Below are 17,374 nucleotides of genomic sequence, written 5' to 3'. Positions count from 1 at the left end.
TAGTAGAATAGTTAATATACACACACTGCATTGGTTCCGGTGTTCTTCACTTTCCCCTTACATCTCCTCCTCCCTCTCAACCTCTTTACTCTGCCTCTCCCTCTCTTTATACATCCTCACTGTCCTCCTTAAACCTCTTTTCCTTCTCCATCCCCCTTACCACCTCTCCTCACCTCTCTCCTCTCGATCTCCTTGCGTCTCTCCTCCTCGCGCTGCCTCTCCACCTCCCTCTGCTTCTCCAGCTGCTTCTCTAGCTCCTGCTGCCGCCGCCTCTCCTGCTCGAGCCGCTCGCGCTCCTTCCTCTCCTGCTCCTCGCGCTCCAGCGCTGCCAGACGCTCTTGCTCCTTGCGCTGCAGCTCAAGCAGGGCCTGTCGACGCTTCTCCAGCTCCAGGTTGCCCCGCTCAAAGTTCTCCCGCTTCCTGTCCTCAAAAGTCACTTTGGGGAGGGAGACAGAGATAGAGGGGTCAGAGAGAGAAATGGGGGACATATTTTGCCCTGTTGCCTAATTTTCAGTGGCATTTCTTGGAAAACTGGGGCCATTTTTACATAGCTGTTTATATTTATAAAGGAGCTTTTTGCTGTGTTTTTAAAAGGATTGGTACATACATTTTTGGACTTTAAAATTGATGTTACATAGCCATAGATTCTAGAAGAATATAACAAATGCTTGTGAGCTTAGTTCAACTGCACCCAAAACCAAAATAGGAGCTCGTTTTGCTCCACTGTTCGTTAACAACGTAACTGTAAACAAACACCGTATAGCTTCAGATCTATCATTTCGATCCCACGGATGGTTAGTCATTGCATCCATAGCTCTGTCTATGAATATAAGAGTGGTTACGTTTCTCCAGCTTCTGTTTCTCGCTCTCCTGCTCCTCTTCGGCCTCCTCTTGAACCCGCTGGTCAGTGGAGTGCAGGCTGGTGACAGACACCCCACTACCACTACGCACCCTCCTGGAGACGGACAACATCAGACCAGTCAGTCAGAGCAGCTCACTGACTTACAGCACCTCATATGGAGCATGGATGGGCATGGCCAGGAGTTTTTCCTGACCGTGTGACTTGACCAGGAAAAACTCAGAATGGGATCTCAGAATGGACTGATAGTTACTGATAGTTAAAACTATGACCCAGATATAAAAATAGGACTCAAGAGTTTTTCCTTGTCAGGTCACGGGGTCACGGAAAGACCCCTGGCCGAGGTGTTGGGCAAACAACATCAATAAAGACAAGACTGCCTAAGGTAAGTGCCGGTATCAATGCATACTCTGCAGACAGAGGTAGAGCTAAGGGGCATTGCCAGGCACAGAGGGAGCAGTGGATTGTACCTAAAGGTGGGGGGATGAAGTCTGGGGGCAGGATAGGGGGCAGGGGCAGGCCGGACATGGCCATGTCAATCAGGTGCATGGCCAGGATGAACTCCTCGGCTGTCAGCTTGCCGTCCTGGTCGATGTCCGACAGGTTCCTATAGAGAAGCAGGGAGAGGGGGAGAGAGAAAGACGTGGCGTGTTACCGCCAGCCATGCACTTCCTGTCCTGTGACTAGCAGTGTGGAGGAATGTGAAACAAGTGTTGTTTAGGAGCACCCTGACAACTGATCTGAAACCAGTTTTGCGTTTCACCCTCCTAAACACCAACTGATACGATTAGTTTTGCCATCTGATGGTTAAGCTGATCCTAGATCTGTGCCTAAAGGTAACTTCTACCCAGAGTCAGCGGAGAGAAGCAATAGTCAGGATACTAATTCCTCTCTGTTCTAAGTATTGGCTCCGCTCGCATCTCTTACCATATGGACGCCAGCGAGGTCTGGGGCAAGCTGGACTGCATCAGGATGGTTCTTGCTTGGGGTCCTGAAAGACAAGGATAAAAACATGAGCTCTGAGAAACCGCTGAAGTGGATTGGATAAACCGCAATGAAAATTGTTGACAGACAAGGTCTTACCGGTGAGGTGGCCGCTCATCATCTTGTCGTGGCTGTTGAAGAGCTGCCGGTACTTTAGCCGGGACGAGCTGGGAACAGCCCAGTCAATGGGGGGCTGGGGGGGCACAGGGGAGCTAAAATGGAGAGCGGGGAGTCTTCTCTTATTAAAAGCGTCTTTTGTATGTTTCTTTGTATCTATTCTTTGTTTTTTTATAGTACCGTTGTGTGTTTTTGCTGTGCTGTCTATGCATGAGCCAGTTGGAAAATGCCTTTAAGACACAGACAAATTTCAATTTGAACCCTTTACACTCGTACCCGTATATACGGGTTGAAAATGGCAGATTTGGACACTGATAAGCGCCTAAATTGGAACGCAGTGGCTGTACAGTAACATGCTACAAATAACATCAGAGCTCAGGCTCTACGCTTCACTGCGCTGTATGGGTTTTGACTGACATACGTTCTGAACTTGAGCCCCACATCCCTCCCACTAATTGGGCAACTTTTGCAAATGTTTTGTTGTCAAGAGTCAGGGAAATGCTGTAAATGAAGAAGACTTGATGGATTTAGAAAGATGAGAGGTCGAGGATAAGAAATACAGCTTTGATGTCATACAAGCAAGCCAAACACCCGTGAGTCCAAATGTGCACTTTACATTTCATCATAAAACTCATGTTATATACAATGTCAACGTTTATGATCACTATGTTTGATGCACAGTTACAAGACGACATGGCATCATACCCTGGGTTGTTCTGAACAGAATGTCTATTGTGGAGAAAGAAATTGCAGTGGAACACACACCTGAATACCCCCCATGACTCCTATGTGCACCAAAATTACACAATCTGTTTCTCTGAATTGCCTTATAAAATACGATCGTACAGTGTTAGGCTTTCACATCTTAGTTAGTCATGTTGGCAAGAGAACAAGCTTTCTCCCTCCTGACCCAGATTGCAATTTATAAATGGTTTGTTTTTGGATTGCTTAAAACAACTCATTGTTTGAGTGTAAGGACGCGGGGCTGTTCCAAACAAGTGTGCTTGCTCTAGTTCCTCAACGGCACAGCTAGGAGAGATTTTTAAAAAGCACCTAATAGCTGAAGACTCTTCTTTGAGTCATAGAAGTGCATTGAAATAACTTAGGAAATGCGCACAATTTAGAGAGGTGTGTGTGGCTACTGGGAGACACCAGTTAGTCTTCTCACTCAAACCCTTCAAAATGTTTCGTCTTATGTTGCACCTACCCCCACATTTAACAAGAAAATTCTTATCATGTTACTGAATGTATCCAGAGTATTTTCACATTTAGTTATCAACAAATGCAGTGAAAAGTACAGAATGTAAAATGCACATATAATCGACAGTGTAATGTTTGGACTGAGTCTCGTGTGTGTGTTCTCAACTTTGGTCTAATGATTTACCCATAATCTCCAAACGGTTCCCTTTCAATTGCTACCATGCTTATGTACATGATTTTCACATTTCAACGTAACCCTATAGGCCAACTTCCACAAGTGTAAAGGGTTAACTTCTGAAAAATGCGCAATAAACTTTGAAACTTGAACATTAAGTTATTTTTAAGTCATGTTAGAGAAAGCAAAGCAGTCTGGACAGAATAATTGCTCTTCTCCAACCGACGACACGGGACGTGGCCTGTGCATCTCTCGTTTTAACAGAGGGATCTCATCGCTAAGTGATGTGATGGCTTTTTAATGAGCTAGCCTGTTGTGTGTTAAAAAAACAAAACATTTAAAGACTCAAGTGTCTTGATCAAATTAGATGCAGCAGCAGTCTAAGCACAAACACAGCCACATTTGTCCCTTTGAGTTTGAGCCCAGTGAGCAGGGGCCATTCTTCCAAGTGGGTGACATGTGACTCACCTAGAAGTCTCAAAAGACTGGCCCTGCAGCTTGGCACCCGGGCGGTTGAAAGAAGAGCTTTTGTTGAGTGTCGTGGCTGAGACAGAGATGGAGAGAAAGAGACAGAGTGAGAAAAAAAAAATACACACACATACATATATATATATATATATATATATATATATATATATAAAAAAGGGGAATCACAAAAAAAAAGAGAGGAATTTGTTAGTGAGGTAAGGATTAAATCAACAAAGTGAGATGCTCCGAAACGTTGCCAGAGGGCTTCACTGTCATTCACTAGAACTCCACTTTGAATATTCAGTGGCGTGTCTAACGACAATTCTGATTGGGCCTTACCTTGGTGGGAGAAGCCCGTCATTGGCGCGCCGTTGGCCATGGGGGGTACAGACGGGGGCACCGATGACACCAGAGGGGGGGACATGCCCACCCCTGGCATAGGGGGCATGGGCAATGGAGGGACTGCTGGGAGGCCTGGCATTACCCCTAAACCATGCATTCCTGCAGGGTAGAATGAAGTAAGGTATGTCAGACAAACATAAGACAACAGACCATCATTAATTTTCTATTGACAAGCCTATTATTTTTAACAGTGTTAATTATTATTATTTTCCCCACTCATTCAAAGCCGAGGAGTCTACAAACGCTGAGTTCTGACTGATTCACTTGAAAATTAACAACAGTCTGGTCATAAACAGGCAGCGCACAGCAATATGCCCAGGTTGTCAGGGGGAGCAACAGCATATTGACACAGAGCGTTGCTTGTTCAAATACCAGAAACGGCACATTATGGTTGTGCTTTGAGATAACAGGTAGTCAGGTAGTTAAAGGTTTTAAGTTGCCCCAGTGAAACATTTAGTTATGTACATAGATGGGGCAGATGATATGGCAGAGTTGGCTTCGAGCACTCTAAAGTCCATTTAGTTAATGGTGGCCATGGGGACTGTATCATGGGTGTATCTCATAGCCTAGTGGCACAATCTCCTAGTCTCTTGTACATCACCTGCACTGATCTGAAAGAACAAGTGGACAGGTTAAAGCAAATATGTACTTTTTTTGTTGTTGCATCCACCACACTGCTTTTACCTATCCTGCTGTAAAGATCAGTGCAGATGGAGGAAAGGAAGCCCCTTTAGACTATTGAGACGCACCCTGCCCCTGTCTAGTCCCTTACCGAAGGGTGCGGTGGGTGGCGGGGGCAGGGTGAGGGGCGGCTGCTTCATGGAGGGGGGCAGAGAGGGGGGCAGGGAGTGACCCTGCAGCTTGAGCTTGATCAGCTTCATGGCGATGGAGAACTCGTGCATATCCATCTTCCCATCATTGTTCATATCGGCCTGGGCCCTGAGAGAGGGAGAGAGAGCAAGAAAGTAAAGATACGATTACATTATGCTGATTATTCTCATTGTTGTTGTGAATCTCTGCTTTACCAATATGTCCGTGTAGATGGCATGCCAATAGAGCAATTGAAGAGAGAGAGAGAGATGAGAGAACAAGGGGGAGAGAGAGATAAAGGAGATGGAGAGAGAAAGAAAGAGTGAGTGAAAGTGGAGTGGAAGACAGAGGGAGGAGATTGACAAAAACAAGAGAAAGGCAAAGAGAGAGAGACAACAGTGGTTGACATTAACAGTGGATTGAGTTGAGAATGGGAGAGATGGAGTGAGAGGAGACACTCACCATATCTGTGCCAGGATGGGAGGGGGCAGGCCTGACTGCAGGAAGAAATTCCTGGCCTGGTCACCTACGAACGGTGAGAAGGGAAAACAATATCATAATAGTGTTGAGTCCGTTGTACACCATTATGGATACATCTATTCAAACACACAGAGAAAGAGGCCAGTTGGTTCCTCTTTCAAGAGGAATCAAGTGCAAATTATTTCAATTTGAACACAATCATACATTTTGAGAAGTATGAAATGACAGCGGCTTGTGAAATACTTTTTGCTGAAGTAGCCGAGCGAAACAAGCACTTGCACTTCTCTAAAAGGGTGTGTCGAGGTTGTGCAAGGTTATGTTGAAATTCAAAAACACCAAGGCAATGATATCAGATGATCATATGAGTGAGTATGAGTGACTGTAATGTCCTTTCTGATAGTGAGATGAGTGGAGAATGAAGTTGCTTGCTACTGTGTGGGCTGTAGGGAATGAAACACTTCAAAGGCCCGTCCTAGCCTCAGTCCACCAAGCTTCATTACCCCTTCACCGTTGACCTGGTACTGTGTGGGCTGTAGGGAATGAAACACTTCAAAGGCCCGCCCTAGCCTCAGTCCACCAAGCTTCATTACCCCTTCACCTTTGACCTGATACTGTGTGTGTGTGTGTATATATAATATAAGAGAAAGTCCTGATGAAGTGATCTTCTGCTATCTTCAAGTAACTTCTGCCTGACATGATGCTGTACTGCAAAGACTGTCCTCCACCACTCTTTCCCTTTGTTTGTCCATCCCCTCCCCTGCTGTGAGTGAAGCTGACCTGTGATGTAGCCAGCTGGTGAGGGGGCCAGGCTGACAAACTGCTGGTCATGTTTGGCTCGCTCGTCCAGAGAGATCACCCAGGCGTCCAGGCCCCCTGAGAGAGAAAGATCAGTTGAAGCTCTCGCCTGGCCTGTGTGAGTGTGTATGGAGGGGCTCAGTTAAGTCTCCGTAGAGTCATGGAACACAGCATTAAGGTGAGTCAGGGGAGGGGGAGAGAGAGAGAGAGTAAATTAAGTGGTTGGTGATCTGAGGTTTACACCATGGCTGCATCCTAAATGCTACCCCATTTTCTATATAGTGCACAATGTAGGGCAGGGGTATATGACTCTTACCCTATGAGGTACGGAGCCTGCTGGTTTTCTGTTCTATCTGATAATTAATTGAATCCACCTGGTGTCTCAGCCTAAATCAGTCCCTGATTAAAGGGGACCCATGCTAAAATGCAGTGGAAGTGGCTTTGCAGTTCAGAGTTGATTTTGAGGAATGTGGCATTAGGGATGCACCCCACGCAGTCCAGCAGGCAGGCTTCCACCTCCTGGGAGTAATAACTTGATAGTGACCCTTCCTTTGTGCCGAAGTTACAGTACAACTCTCATTAATCCATGTGTAGAGGGAGATCAGGACTCACACACACACACCTGCACGTGCATACATTTCTCTCACACATACACACTTGTGACACAAACAAACACATAGATACACACACACACACACACACACACACACACACACACACGGCTGTCAATCTGGTTGGGTGGCACTCACCTCCGAAGGGGGTGGGAAACTGAGCCATTGTTCAGTCGGTCAGTCAACTGCAGCCGCAAGCTGCAAACACCTGAAAGCCAAGACAGGAAGGACCACAACAGTCAGTCTACAGTGTCTATATCCTCACTCTTCTCCTCCAACTCCCAAAAGACAGAAGCTCCCCTCAAAAGGAAATCAAAGCCGTTTCATGTTCTATGCCTTTTTCTATTCCTTTCATCAGGGGGAGAGCAGGCCAGGCAGCAAGTTGTTAACAGACAGGTAAACATATTGCAATAGAGACTTGTAATAACATGTTTGGTAATAGGTAGACAGGCCTAAATGCATCACTTGACTGTAAAGTATAGTGAGTCGGTCAGTGGTGTTGCACTGGCTGACAAATTATTGTCATGGGTGCATCCCAAAAGGCACCCTATTCCCTTTATAGTGCATTGATACTGGTCAAAGGTAGTGCACTATAAAAGGGAATATGGTGCCATTTGAGATGCAACCATTATGTACAGGTGGATTGTCATCTGGTTAACAGCACTGAATCGAGGCTAGCAACACTGAACCATGCATCCGCTGTTCCGGACGACTGTGTGATCATGGTCTCCGTAGCCGATGTGAGTAAGACGTTTAAACAGGTCAACATTCACAACCTCTACCTGACCCATTCTGTAATGTTTCATGCAGAACGCTAAGGTAACTAGTCTAAATGGACTATCGCCCCTTAGCACTCACATCTGTAGCCATGAAATGATTTGAAAGGCTGGTCATGGCTCACATCAATGCCATCAACCCGGACACCGTGGACCAAGTCTAACTTGCATACCACCCCAACACATCCACAGATGACGCAATTGCTATTGCATTCCAGACTGCCATTTCCCATCTGGACAAAAGGAACACCTTTGTGAGAACGCTGTTCATTGACTACAGCTCAGCATTCAACGCCATAGAAGCACTCCAAGCTCATCACGAAGCTAAGGACCCTGTGATTAAACACCTCCCTCATCAACTGGACCCTGGACACACACGACTCAAACAGCATCATTAAGTTTTCCGACACAGTGGTAGGACAGATCACTGACGACAATTATACAGGGCTGCAGATAGCCTAGCAGTTAAGAGCGTTGTGCCAGTAACCGAAAGGTTGTCGGTTCAAATCCCAGAGCCGACTAGGTGAAAAACCTTCCGATGTGCCCTTGAGCAAGTCACTTAAACCGAATTGCTCCTGTAAGTCGATCTGGCTAAGTGTCTGCTAAATAACTAAAATAAAATATTAAAAATATAGCCTACAGGGAGGTGGTAAGAGACATGGAAGTGCGGTGGCAGGACAACAACCTCAACGTAAGCAAAACAAAAGGAACTGATCGCGGACAACAGAAAACAGAGTGCCGAGCACGCCCTCATTTACATCTCCGGGGCTGTAGTGGAGCAAGTTGAGAGCATCAAGTTCTTCAGTGTCCAGGATGCATCACTGCTTGGTATGGAACTGCTTGGCATCTGGTTGTAAGGCACTACAAAGGGTAGTGCATATGGCCCAGTACATCACTGGGGCCGAGCTCCCTGCCATTCGAGACCTCTATACCAGGTGGTGTTTCTGCTACCGCACAGCAAGTGGTACTGATGTACCAAATCAACTTTTATTCGTCACATGCGCCGAATACAACAGGTGTAGGTAGACCTTACCGTGAAATGCTTACTTAGAAGCCCTTAAACAACAATACTGCTCAAGAGAGTTAAGAAAATATTTACAAAATAAAATATATATAACAATAACGAGGCTATATACAGGGGGTCACAGTACCAAGTCAATGTGCAGGGGTACAGGTTAGTTGAGGTAATTTGTAAAGTGACTATGCATTGATAATAGACAGCGAGTAGCAGCAGTGTAAAAACAAAGGTTGGGGGGGGGCAATGTAAATATGCTGGTTGGCTATTTGATTAATTGTTCAGCCGTCTTATGGCTTGGGGTAGAAGCTGTTAAGGAGCCTTTTGCTTCAAGTCTGGAACCAATAGGACCATGAACAGCTTCTACCCCCGAGCCATAAGAAGGCTAAATAGCTACCCTGAATATCTGCATTGACCCTTTTTGCACTAACTCTTTTGACTCATCACATGCGCTGCTGTTACTGTTTATTATCTATCCTGTTGCCTAGTCACTTTATCCCTATATCTACATATATACCTTAATTACCTCGTACCCCTGCACATTGGGTACCAGTACCGAGTCAGTCTATATAGCCAAGTTATCATTACTCGTGTTTTTTATTTATTTTTATGTTTCTATTAAGGGGGACAGAGGGGCCCTCTTCATGTTTCTATAAAGTGGATGAATGACATACAAAGAGAGGAGAAGATGGAGAGGGGATGGAGGAGAGGCCAATGTTATCTCCCAGCTGTGCAAACGTCATGGTGAGAGAGGACGGCCATAGCCGGAGTATCAGTAAAACAAAGAAATGGGGGAAGGGAGCAGCACCCAAGACATTTTAATCAGAGCCAGACCACCGCTCCCGTACAGCCCTCACAGTGGGAGCCCCAAGCAGGCTGAAACATTTCAACAACACAGAGACACAACACTGTATATTTCTCTCTGTTCACAAAACAATAAGTAATTTCCTACGACATTCCCATACTACGCATTTTCTGAAAGAAAAAAATAAGCTTGTTCGTGTGCGTTAATTACAGGAGGAGTGACTTTCCGGAGCTGTGAAGGGTTCTGTTTCGTAAGAGCAAAGCCAGGCCAGCAGTGCACTGACGCTGTTGCCAGCTTCTCTCGGTCCTCCAGGCAGAAAGGCTTGAGTCAACACAAAGAGCAGACAGAGCAGAGCAGATTACCATGATGCTCCACAGCGATTCACCATCCTACACTTCATTCACATCTCCCTGGAGAGGCGCACAAGAGCCTCATCACACACTGAGCTAGCCTTACACTTACTGGCTCACAGACACGCACGCCTCACACATACCAAGCAAATGAGGGAGGGGGTGGGCAAGGCTGTTTTGTCCCTCTGACCTAGTTTCTCCCTCTAACTTTTCTAACTCTGATTGTCATTGGTGGTGCTGAGTGTTTCCCTGTGACCCAGGGTCTTGAAAAGGACAGTTCAGAGAGAGAGAGAGAGAGAGAGAGAGAGATAGGAAAGGCAGAATCCCAAATGGCACTCTATTCCCTTTATAGTACACAACTTTTGACCAGGGCCCATAAGGCTATGGTCAAGGTAGTGCACTACATTAGGAATATGGCACTATTTGGGATGCATCCACACAGACAGGGAGGGAAGGTTAGAGAAGGATTCTATGGATTTATCTGCATAATCTGATCACTTAGCAAGCTCCTGTTGTGGTGGAACGCCCCTTATAAGACAGACAGGCTAGACGCCTAGGGCTGGGGCTAGTTGACAAGTGCACCGCCGGACATGATGTCATCGCAAAGGTATGCAGTCTGCGGGAGGGCATGGCCCAATGCAGTGTTAGAAGTTGAACTCCTGTGACAGAAAGCAAGCAGACACAAAGATGGCAACACAGATGATTGGGAGAATTGTTCTTGGAAACATGCGGCAGTAATCAACTGGCTACGTAGCCTATTCCGCAGAAGACAAGATAGGCCTACATAATGCATTTTTGAAGGACATCACATGGAGTTGGATATTCGCAAAGGCCTACCTGTGATTTGGCTGGAGGAATGGGAGGAAGGAATATACATGCATAATGATCTACATTGTCATTGTGCCAGTAAAGGGAAAACACTGCATGAAACCTTCTTCACTCTTTAGTTAACACAGACACACTCTCCCTCCCTTCCTTACACACTCTCTCTCGGTCTCCCTCTCATAAGCACACACACCATTATCTCTTTTAAAACGTTAGGCACCAAACAGAATTTAAGGAGCACCAGAAAGAAAGAGTTTTTATATAGTTTAGGCTTACATTAGTACTATATGAATCCTACTTTTGAAGCACATCTCAAAAGTAGCAGACCCCTTCTTGCTGTGCCAATCAAGTTAGCATACACACCTACTTTCAAGTTACCAGGTTGTTAGCTAGCTAAGTAACATGACGGAGCAACGTGTGTTATCAAACCAATAATTAGTGACCAGGCATTAGTTTAAAATGGCCCGCGACACGATTTGTGAAATTATATAAAAAGCGTACGACTCACAGCAGAAAGAAAAAAAGGCATCGGTAAAACGGGTCTCTTTATTTATTTATTACCGTTTAGGCTACAGACGAGACGTTTTATTTGTTGTAAAGCTGCAAGCATGCCTGTCACGAAGCAGGTGCTCCATTTCCCCTATCTGGCACTCAGAGGCTGTATGACAGAACTTGCAAAGTCTACTCAGACTGGTCTGTGTTCTTGGTTATAACAGGCAATTAAATTATGCAATGTGTCAACATTGCTCGCTTTGCATACTGCTCCAATTTAACAAAATGTACAAATCTAACAACAGAAGATTCACCCGGGTCTGCATCTCTGCTCGACATCACGGCTAAATTAAATAAATAAAACAACTGACAGCGGAATATACGCGCATGAAGAGCAGACAGACAAAAGCCGGTGAGTGAGGGTTGGTAGGATATGAGCAGGAAAGTGAAGTGGATATTACTGGGCCTGTGCAAACAAGAGACTAGTGCCTGTTGCTTAAACTTAACTGAATGTATAAACCTTTTAGAAGGGCGCCAGTAGGTTCTTTAGATTGGTAGAGCTGAAAAGGTTGGTAGTATCAAACGAAACAATGCTAAGGTATTCTAAAATGTTGGTAACATACGTATTATGTTTTGGTACCAGTATACCGTGCAACACTACTGCAGTGTCACTCACAGCTCAGGTCAACCGTGCAGAACAACATTCTGCCTGCTCATAGGACAACATGGACCGTCCCAGTTTCGCTTCCTCTGCACATTTTCACAGCTCAAACTAGTAGAGGCCAAAGGGAAACGGTTAGAGAACAGTGAGTGTGAAAAAAATGGTCCTCCATCCATCTTTTTTGTAAATTGTCAATGCTCCCCGACTGTCTTGCTTTCATTTCATGTATTTTTTGGGAGCTGGACACTAACTGTATGAATGTAGATCTCTTTATCATTTCAACAGTTACGATTGGCTTTTTGCAGTTATTTCAGCTGCACGGTTTGACGCGACTGTTAGCCATAGTTAGCTAGCTAGCAAACAAGGGATAAGAGTGTTGCCAGCCAGAATGGAAACGGCACATTTAGAACCAAGGACTGCGTTGTGTCCATAAATATAGAACAAAAATACTTAACAATTGTGTCTGGCAACATAACTGATAGAATGAACTGCCAGCTGGCTTGGCTAGAAACGTGTTGGGACTAGGCGTATATTTTAATTGAGGGATGAAATAGTAGCATATGAATACATTGATCAAAATAACGTTTTTATTTCATTGGTAACCCATTGTAGAAAAACAATTGTACACTCGAGGTTGTGCAAAACAACTTTTTTTTTTAGCACGGCTGTGCTGCAGTAATAAGTACGAGGTGGGGACGAGTACCGAACATCAGCACGCTGTGCTAAAAAAGTAGTTTTGCACAACCTCGAGTGTACAATAACTTTATTTTTTATTTATTTTTTACAATGGATTACGTTAGAAATAAAAACGTTATTTATTTTGATAATGTATTTTCTTATTTTTACCAATCTACAAACAGGTGCCCTTCTTTGTGAGGCACTGGAAAACCTCCCTGGTCTCTGTACCGGCATCCCCTGTATATATTGTTATTTCTTACTGCTGCTCTTGTATTACTTTTATCTCTTCTTATCGCTTAAAACAATTGCACTGTTGGTTAGGGGCTCGTAAGTAACCATTTCACTGTAAGGTCTACCTACACCTACACTGTCCGGACCTCTGGCAGACTCTATGGGGGTGCCACAGGGTTCAATTCTTGGGCCGACTCTCTTCTCTGTATACATCAATGATGTCGCTCTTGCTGCTGGTGAGTCTCTGATCCACCTCTACGCAGACGATACCATTCTGTATACTTCTGGCCCTTCTTTGGACACTGTTAACCCTCCAGGCAAGCTTCAATGCCATTACAACTCTCCTTCCGTGGCCTCCAATTGCTCTTAAATACAAGTAAAACTAAATGCATGCTCTTCAACCGATCGCTGCCTGCACCTGCCCGCCTGTCCAACATCACTACTCTGGACGGCACTGACTTAGAATACGTGGACAACTACATATCTAGGTGTCTGGTTAGACTAAACTCTCCTTCCAGACCCACATCAAACATCTCCAATCCAAAGTTAAATCTAGAATTGGCTTCCTATTTCGCAACAAAGCATCCTTCACTCATGCTGCCCTTGTAAAACGGACCATCCTACCAATCCTCGACTTTGGCGATGTCATTTACAAAATAGCCTCCAATACCTTACTCAACAAATTGGATGCAGTCTATCACAGTGCAATCCGTTTTGTCACCAAAGCCCCATATACTACCCACCATTGCGACCTGTACGCTCTCGTTGGCTGGTCCTCGCTTCATACTCGTCGCCAAACCCACTGGCTCCATGTCATCTACAAGACCCTGCTAGGTAAAGTCCCCCCTTATCTCAGCTCGCTGGTCACCGTAGCATCACCCACCTGTAGCACACGCTCCAGCAGGTATATCTCTCTGGTCACCACCAAAACCAATTCTTTCTTTGGCCAGCTCTCCTTCCAGTTCTCTGCTGCCAATGACTGGAACGAACTACAAAAATCTCTGAAACTGGAAACACTTATCTCCCTCACTAGCTTTAAGCACCAACTGTCAGAGCAGCTCACAGATTACTGCACATAGCCCACCTATAATTTAGCCCAAACAACTACCTCTTTCACTACTGTATTTATTTTATTTATTTTGCACCCCATTTTTATTTCTACTTTGCACATTCTTCCACTGCAAATCTACCATTCCAGTGTTTTACTTGCTATATTGTATTTACTTTGACACCATGGCCTTTTTGCCTTTACCTCCCTTATCTCACCTCATTTGCTCACATCGTATATAGACTTGTTTATACTGTATTATTGACTGTATGTTTGTTTTACTCCATATGTAACTCTGTCGTTGTGTGTCGAACTGCTTTGCTTTATCTTGGCCAGGTCGCAATTGTAAATGAGAACTTGTTCTCAACTTGCCTACCTGGTTAAATAAAGGTGAAAAAATAATAATAAATAAACACCTGTTGTATTCGGGCACAAGTGACTAAGAACATTTGATTTGGTTGAATTGGTGTTTGAAATTCACTGCTCGACTGAGAGACCCTTACAGATTATTGTATGTGTGGGGTACAGCAATTAGGTAAACACTATTGCATAGAGTGAGTCCATGCAACTTATTATGAAACTTGTTGAGCAACGTTTTACTCATGAACCTATTTAGAATAACTATAACAAAGGGGTTGAATAGTTATTGACGAGACATTTCAGCTTTTCATTTAAAAAAATGCCGATAAACATAATTCTACTGACATTGCCAGTGACCCAAAAATCTGACAGCTGGTAACACAACAAAACTTGGAAAAAGTCAAGGGGTGTTAATACCTTCTGAAGGCACTGTATGTATGCATAATGGATTAGTAACTAACACGAGTGCTTTAGGGTGACATGGGTCAAGGCCCTCTCATTGGGCCTGCCAGAGCAGATGTGAGTCCACTAAGCCCTGAGTACACTAAGTTAGTCAGGTTTAGGGCTGTTTTCTCTGAGTATGAGCTGACCATGTTATCTCAAGGGGGGAGTTAAATACAGCCCTGATACACACCAACCAACCTGGGCATTACTCTTTGGGCCAATCCTTCCCTCTTCATTAAGTGGATGAGGGAATTAAGATGGTGAACAAAACATGTGTTACTAGGGTTATACATTTTGGGGAATATTCAGAGGTGGAAACTTTCAGTGGGAATTAATGGGAAAATATTATAATTTTAATACCATTTCAATGTTGTTTTTTCATTGGATATATTTACCATATCATATGGAAACAGAAACAACTTTTATCGTAAGTAGACATTGCAAATTATAATCCTTCCAATAGAAATAAAAAAACAATTTTGTTACGAATTGAACTTTAATCAAATGAGTTGACTCTTCACATGGGATGATTTCACTGAGCAACAAAAGAAAGAATATTGAATGATCATCACATCTCCCAAAAACATTTAACATCTGTAAAATGATAACCAAAGCTTTAGTTTCTAGACGGTCTTCCTCTCAGGCTTCTGTGTCTTCTCCCTGGACCTTCTCAATGTCCAGCTCTTGAACATCAGACTCTGAGGCTTCATCTTCACTGTCACTTTCCAACCTTGTTGAAGATGGCTCGTTGTCAGGCACAAAAAGCCTCAAATTTGCCCTGATGGCCACCAATTTTTCAACCCTTGTATTGGTCAGCCTGTTGCGTGCTTTGGTGTGCGTGTTCCCGAACAAGGACCAGTTGCGCTCTGAGGCAGCTGATGTTGGTGGAATTTTGAAGGATGATGGAGGCAACAGGGGAAAGAGCCTCAGATCCACAAAGTCCCTTCCACCAGTTGGCTGATGAGATATGTTGGCACACTGCCATATTGCATTTCCATCCCAAAGCCCTTGCTTGGAAGTGTACTTCGCCAGACTGCCAAGAACCTTGCCCTCATCCAGGCCAATGTGGCGAGACACAGTAGTGCTGACACCATAGGCCTTGTTGATCTCTGCACCAGACAGGATGCTCTTGCCAGCATACTTGGGGTCCAACATGTACACTGCGGCGTGTATGGGCTACATACTTTTTGACGTATGTCAGAACTGCAGTTTCCTCTGCTTGGAGCAATAGTGAAGTGGGCAGGGCACTACAGATTTATTCTCTTACATCTGCAAGCAGTCTGAACATCAGACAGGATGGCATTGTCTCCCTCAATCCGTGCAATGGCTACTGCTATAGCTTTCAGGAATTTCAGGCTGCTTACCACACTCTCCCAAAATACATTATGCAGGAGGATCCTCTTGATGGGGCTGTCCATATCAGCAGACTGTGATATGGCCATTTCTTGGAGAGACTCCTTCCCCTCCAGGAGACAACACCCGCCCAACGGGTGTCGCTGGGCAGCTTCAATGTGGTGCTCTTATTCTTCTCACTTTGCTTGGTGAGGCAGATTGCTGCTATAACTTGATGACCCTTCACATACCGAACCATTTCCTTGGCTCTCTTGTGGAGTGTATCCATTGTTTTCAGTGCCATGATGTCCTTGAGCAGATTCAAAGAATGAGCAACACAGTCAATGGGTGTGACATGAGGGTAGGACTCCTCCACTTTAGACCAAGCAGCCTTCTTGTTCGCAGCATTGTCTGTCACCAGTGCAAATACCTTCTGTGGCCCAAGGTTATTGATGACTGCCTTCAGCTAATCTGTAATGTAGAGACCTGTGTGTCTGTGCTCTTTTAGAATACTGGTTGAGTAGGTGGAGATGTAGTTCATTATTCCTTGCCCATGAACATTGGACCAACCATCAGAGATGATTGCAATACAGTCTGCTTTCTCTATGATTTGCTTGACCTTCACCTGAACTCTTGAACAGCAAATTAGTAGATAAAGCATGTCTGGTTGGAGGGGTGTATGCTGGGCAAAGAACATTCAGAAATCTCTTAAAATACACATTGCCTGTGAGCATCAAGAGGTGAACCAGTTGCATACACAGCTTGAGCAAGACATTTATCAGCATTTCTCTGACTATGTTCCTCCATTGAGTCAAAAAAAACGTCTGATTCCAGGAGGACCATGAGCTGTTGCTATCGATAAGGTGTCTGATTCATCATTTTCATCTTGAATAAAAGTAGAGGGAATTTGTCAGAGGTTGCTTGTTGAGAGCCCTGAGGGAACTTTATGCACTTGGCCAGATGATTCTGCATCTTTGTTGCATTCTTCACATATGATTTGGCACAGTATTTGCAAATGTACACAGCTTTTCCTTCTACATCAGCTGCAGTGAAATGTCTCCACACATCAGATAGTGCCCGTGGCATTTTCCTGTGAAGATTATTTAAAAAAATAGTAAAAGGAAATAATACAACTCCATGTACAGATAGAGTAAACAACTTACGTGTAGGATAAATGTTTTAAAATGAAACATGAATGGAAACAGGTGAATTACCACTCAAGCAAGCTAAAACCCACATGGTAGCAAAAACTAACTTGCAGAAATTGTTCACAAGTTTGAAATGATTTAAAGCACACTTTGCTGTAGGCTACTATTTACTAGTTAACTCATGTCATGAAATATATTCACCCCACCCAGTATTGTAATCAAAACTTACCAGAAAGCAGACAGTGTAGTAGTGTGGGCTCAATAGCGTCTCATTTGTATGCAAGATCTTGAGAATCAGCTGTACATGT

General features: G+C 44.4%; 1 protein-coding gene across 1 annotated transcript in view; it reads right to left on the bottom strand.

Moving 5' to 3' along the window:
• Window positions 1–17,374, bottom strand: part of LOC112267736 (intersectin-1-like) — a 59,838-nt gene that overhangs the window by 35,470 nt on the left and 6,994 nt on the right. Inside the window, exons 2-12 of the mRNA XM_042297059.1 lie at window positions 7,040–7,109; window positions 6,273–6,368; window positions 5,478–5,541; window positions 4,978–5,144; window positions 4,143–4,304; window positions 3,804–3,879; window positions 1,943–2,055; window positions 1,787–1,850; window positions 1,332–1,466; window positions 843–958; window positions 174–436 (exon numbers count right to left, since the gene is read on the bottom strand). Coding sequence (XP_042152993.1) covers window positions 174–436; window positions 843–958; window positions 1,332–1,466; window positions 1,787–1,850; window positions 1,943–2,055; window positions 3,804–3,879; window positions 4,143–4,304; window positions 4,978–5,144; window positions 5,478–5,541; window positions 6,273–6,368; window positions 7,040–7,067 — 1,284 coding nt within the window. The 5' untranslated portion in view covers window positions 7,068–7,109. The remainder of the gene's footprint in view (window positions 1–173; window positions 437–842; window positions 959–1,331; window positions 1,467–1,786; window positions 1,851–1,942; window positions 2,056–3,803; window positions 3,880–4,142; window positions 4,305–4,977; window positions 5,145–5,477; window positions 5,542–6,272; window positions 6,369–7,039; window positions 7,110–17,374) is intronic.

This window comes from Oncorhynchus tshawytscha, linkage group LG14 (genome assembly GCF_018296145.1).
Source record: "Oncorhynchus tshawytscha isolate Ot180627B linkage group LG14, Otsh_v2.0, whole genome shotgun sequence".
Taxonomy (NCBI): domain Eukaryota; kingdom Metazoa; phylum Chordata; class Actinopteri; order Salmoniformes; family Salmonidae; genus Oncorhynchus; species Oncorhynchus tshawytscha.
This window is presented reverse-complemented; position numbering and strand designations above follow the sequence as displayed.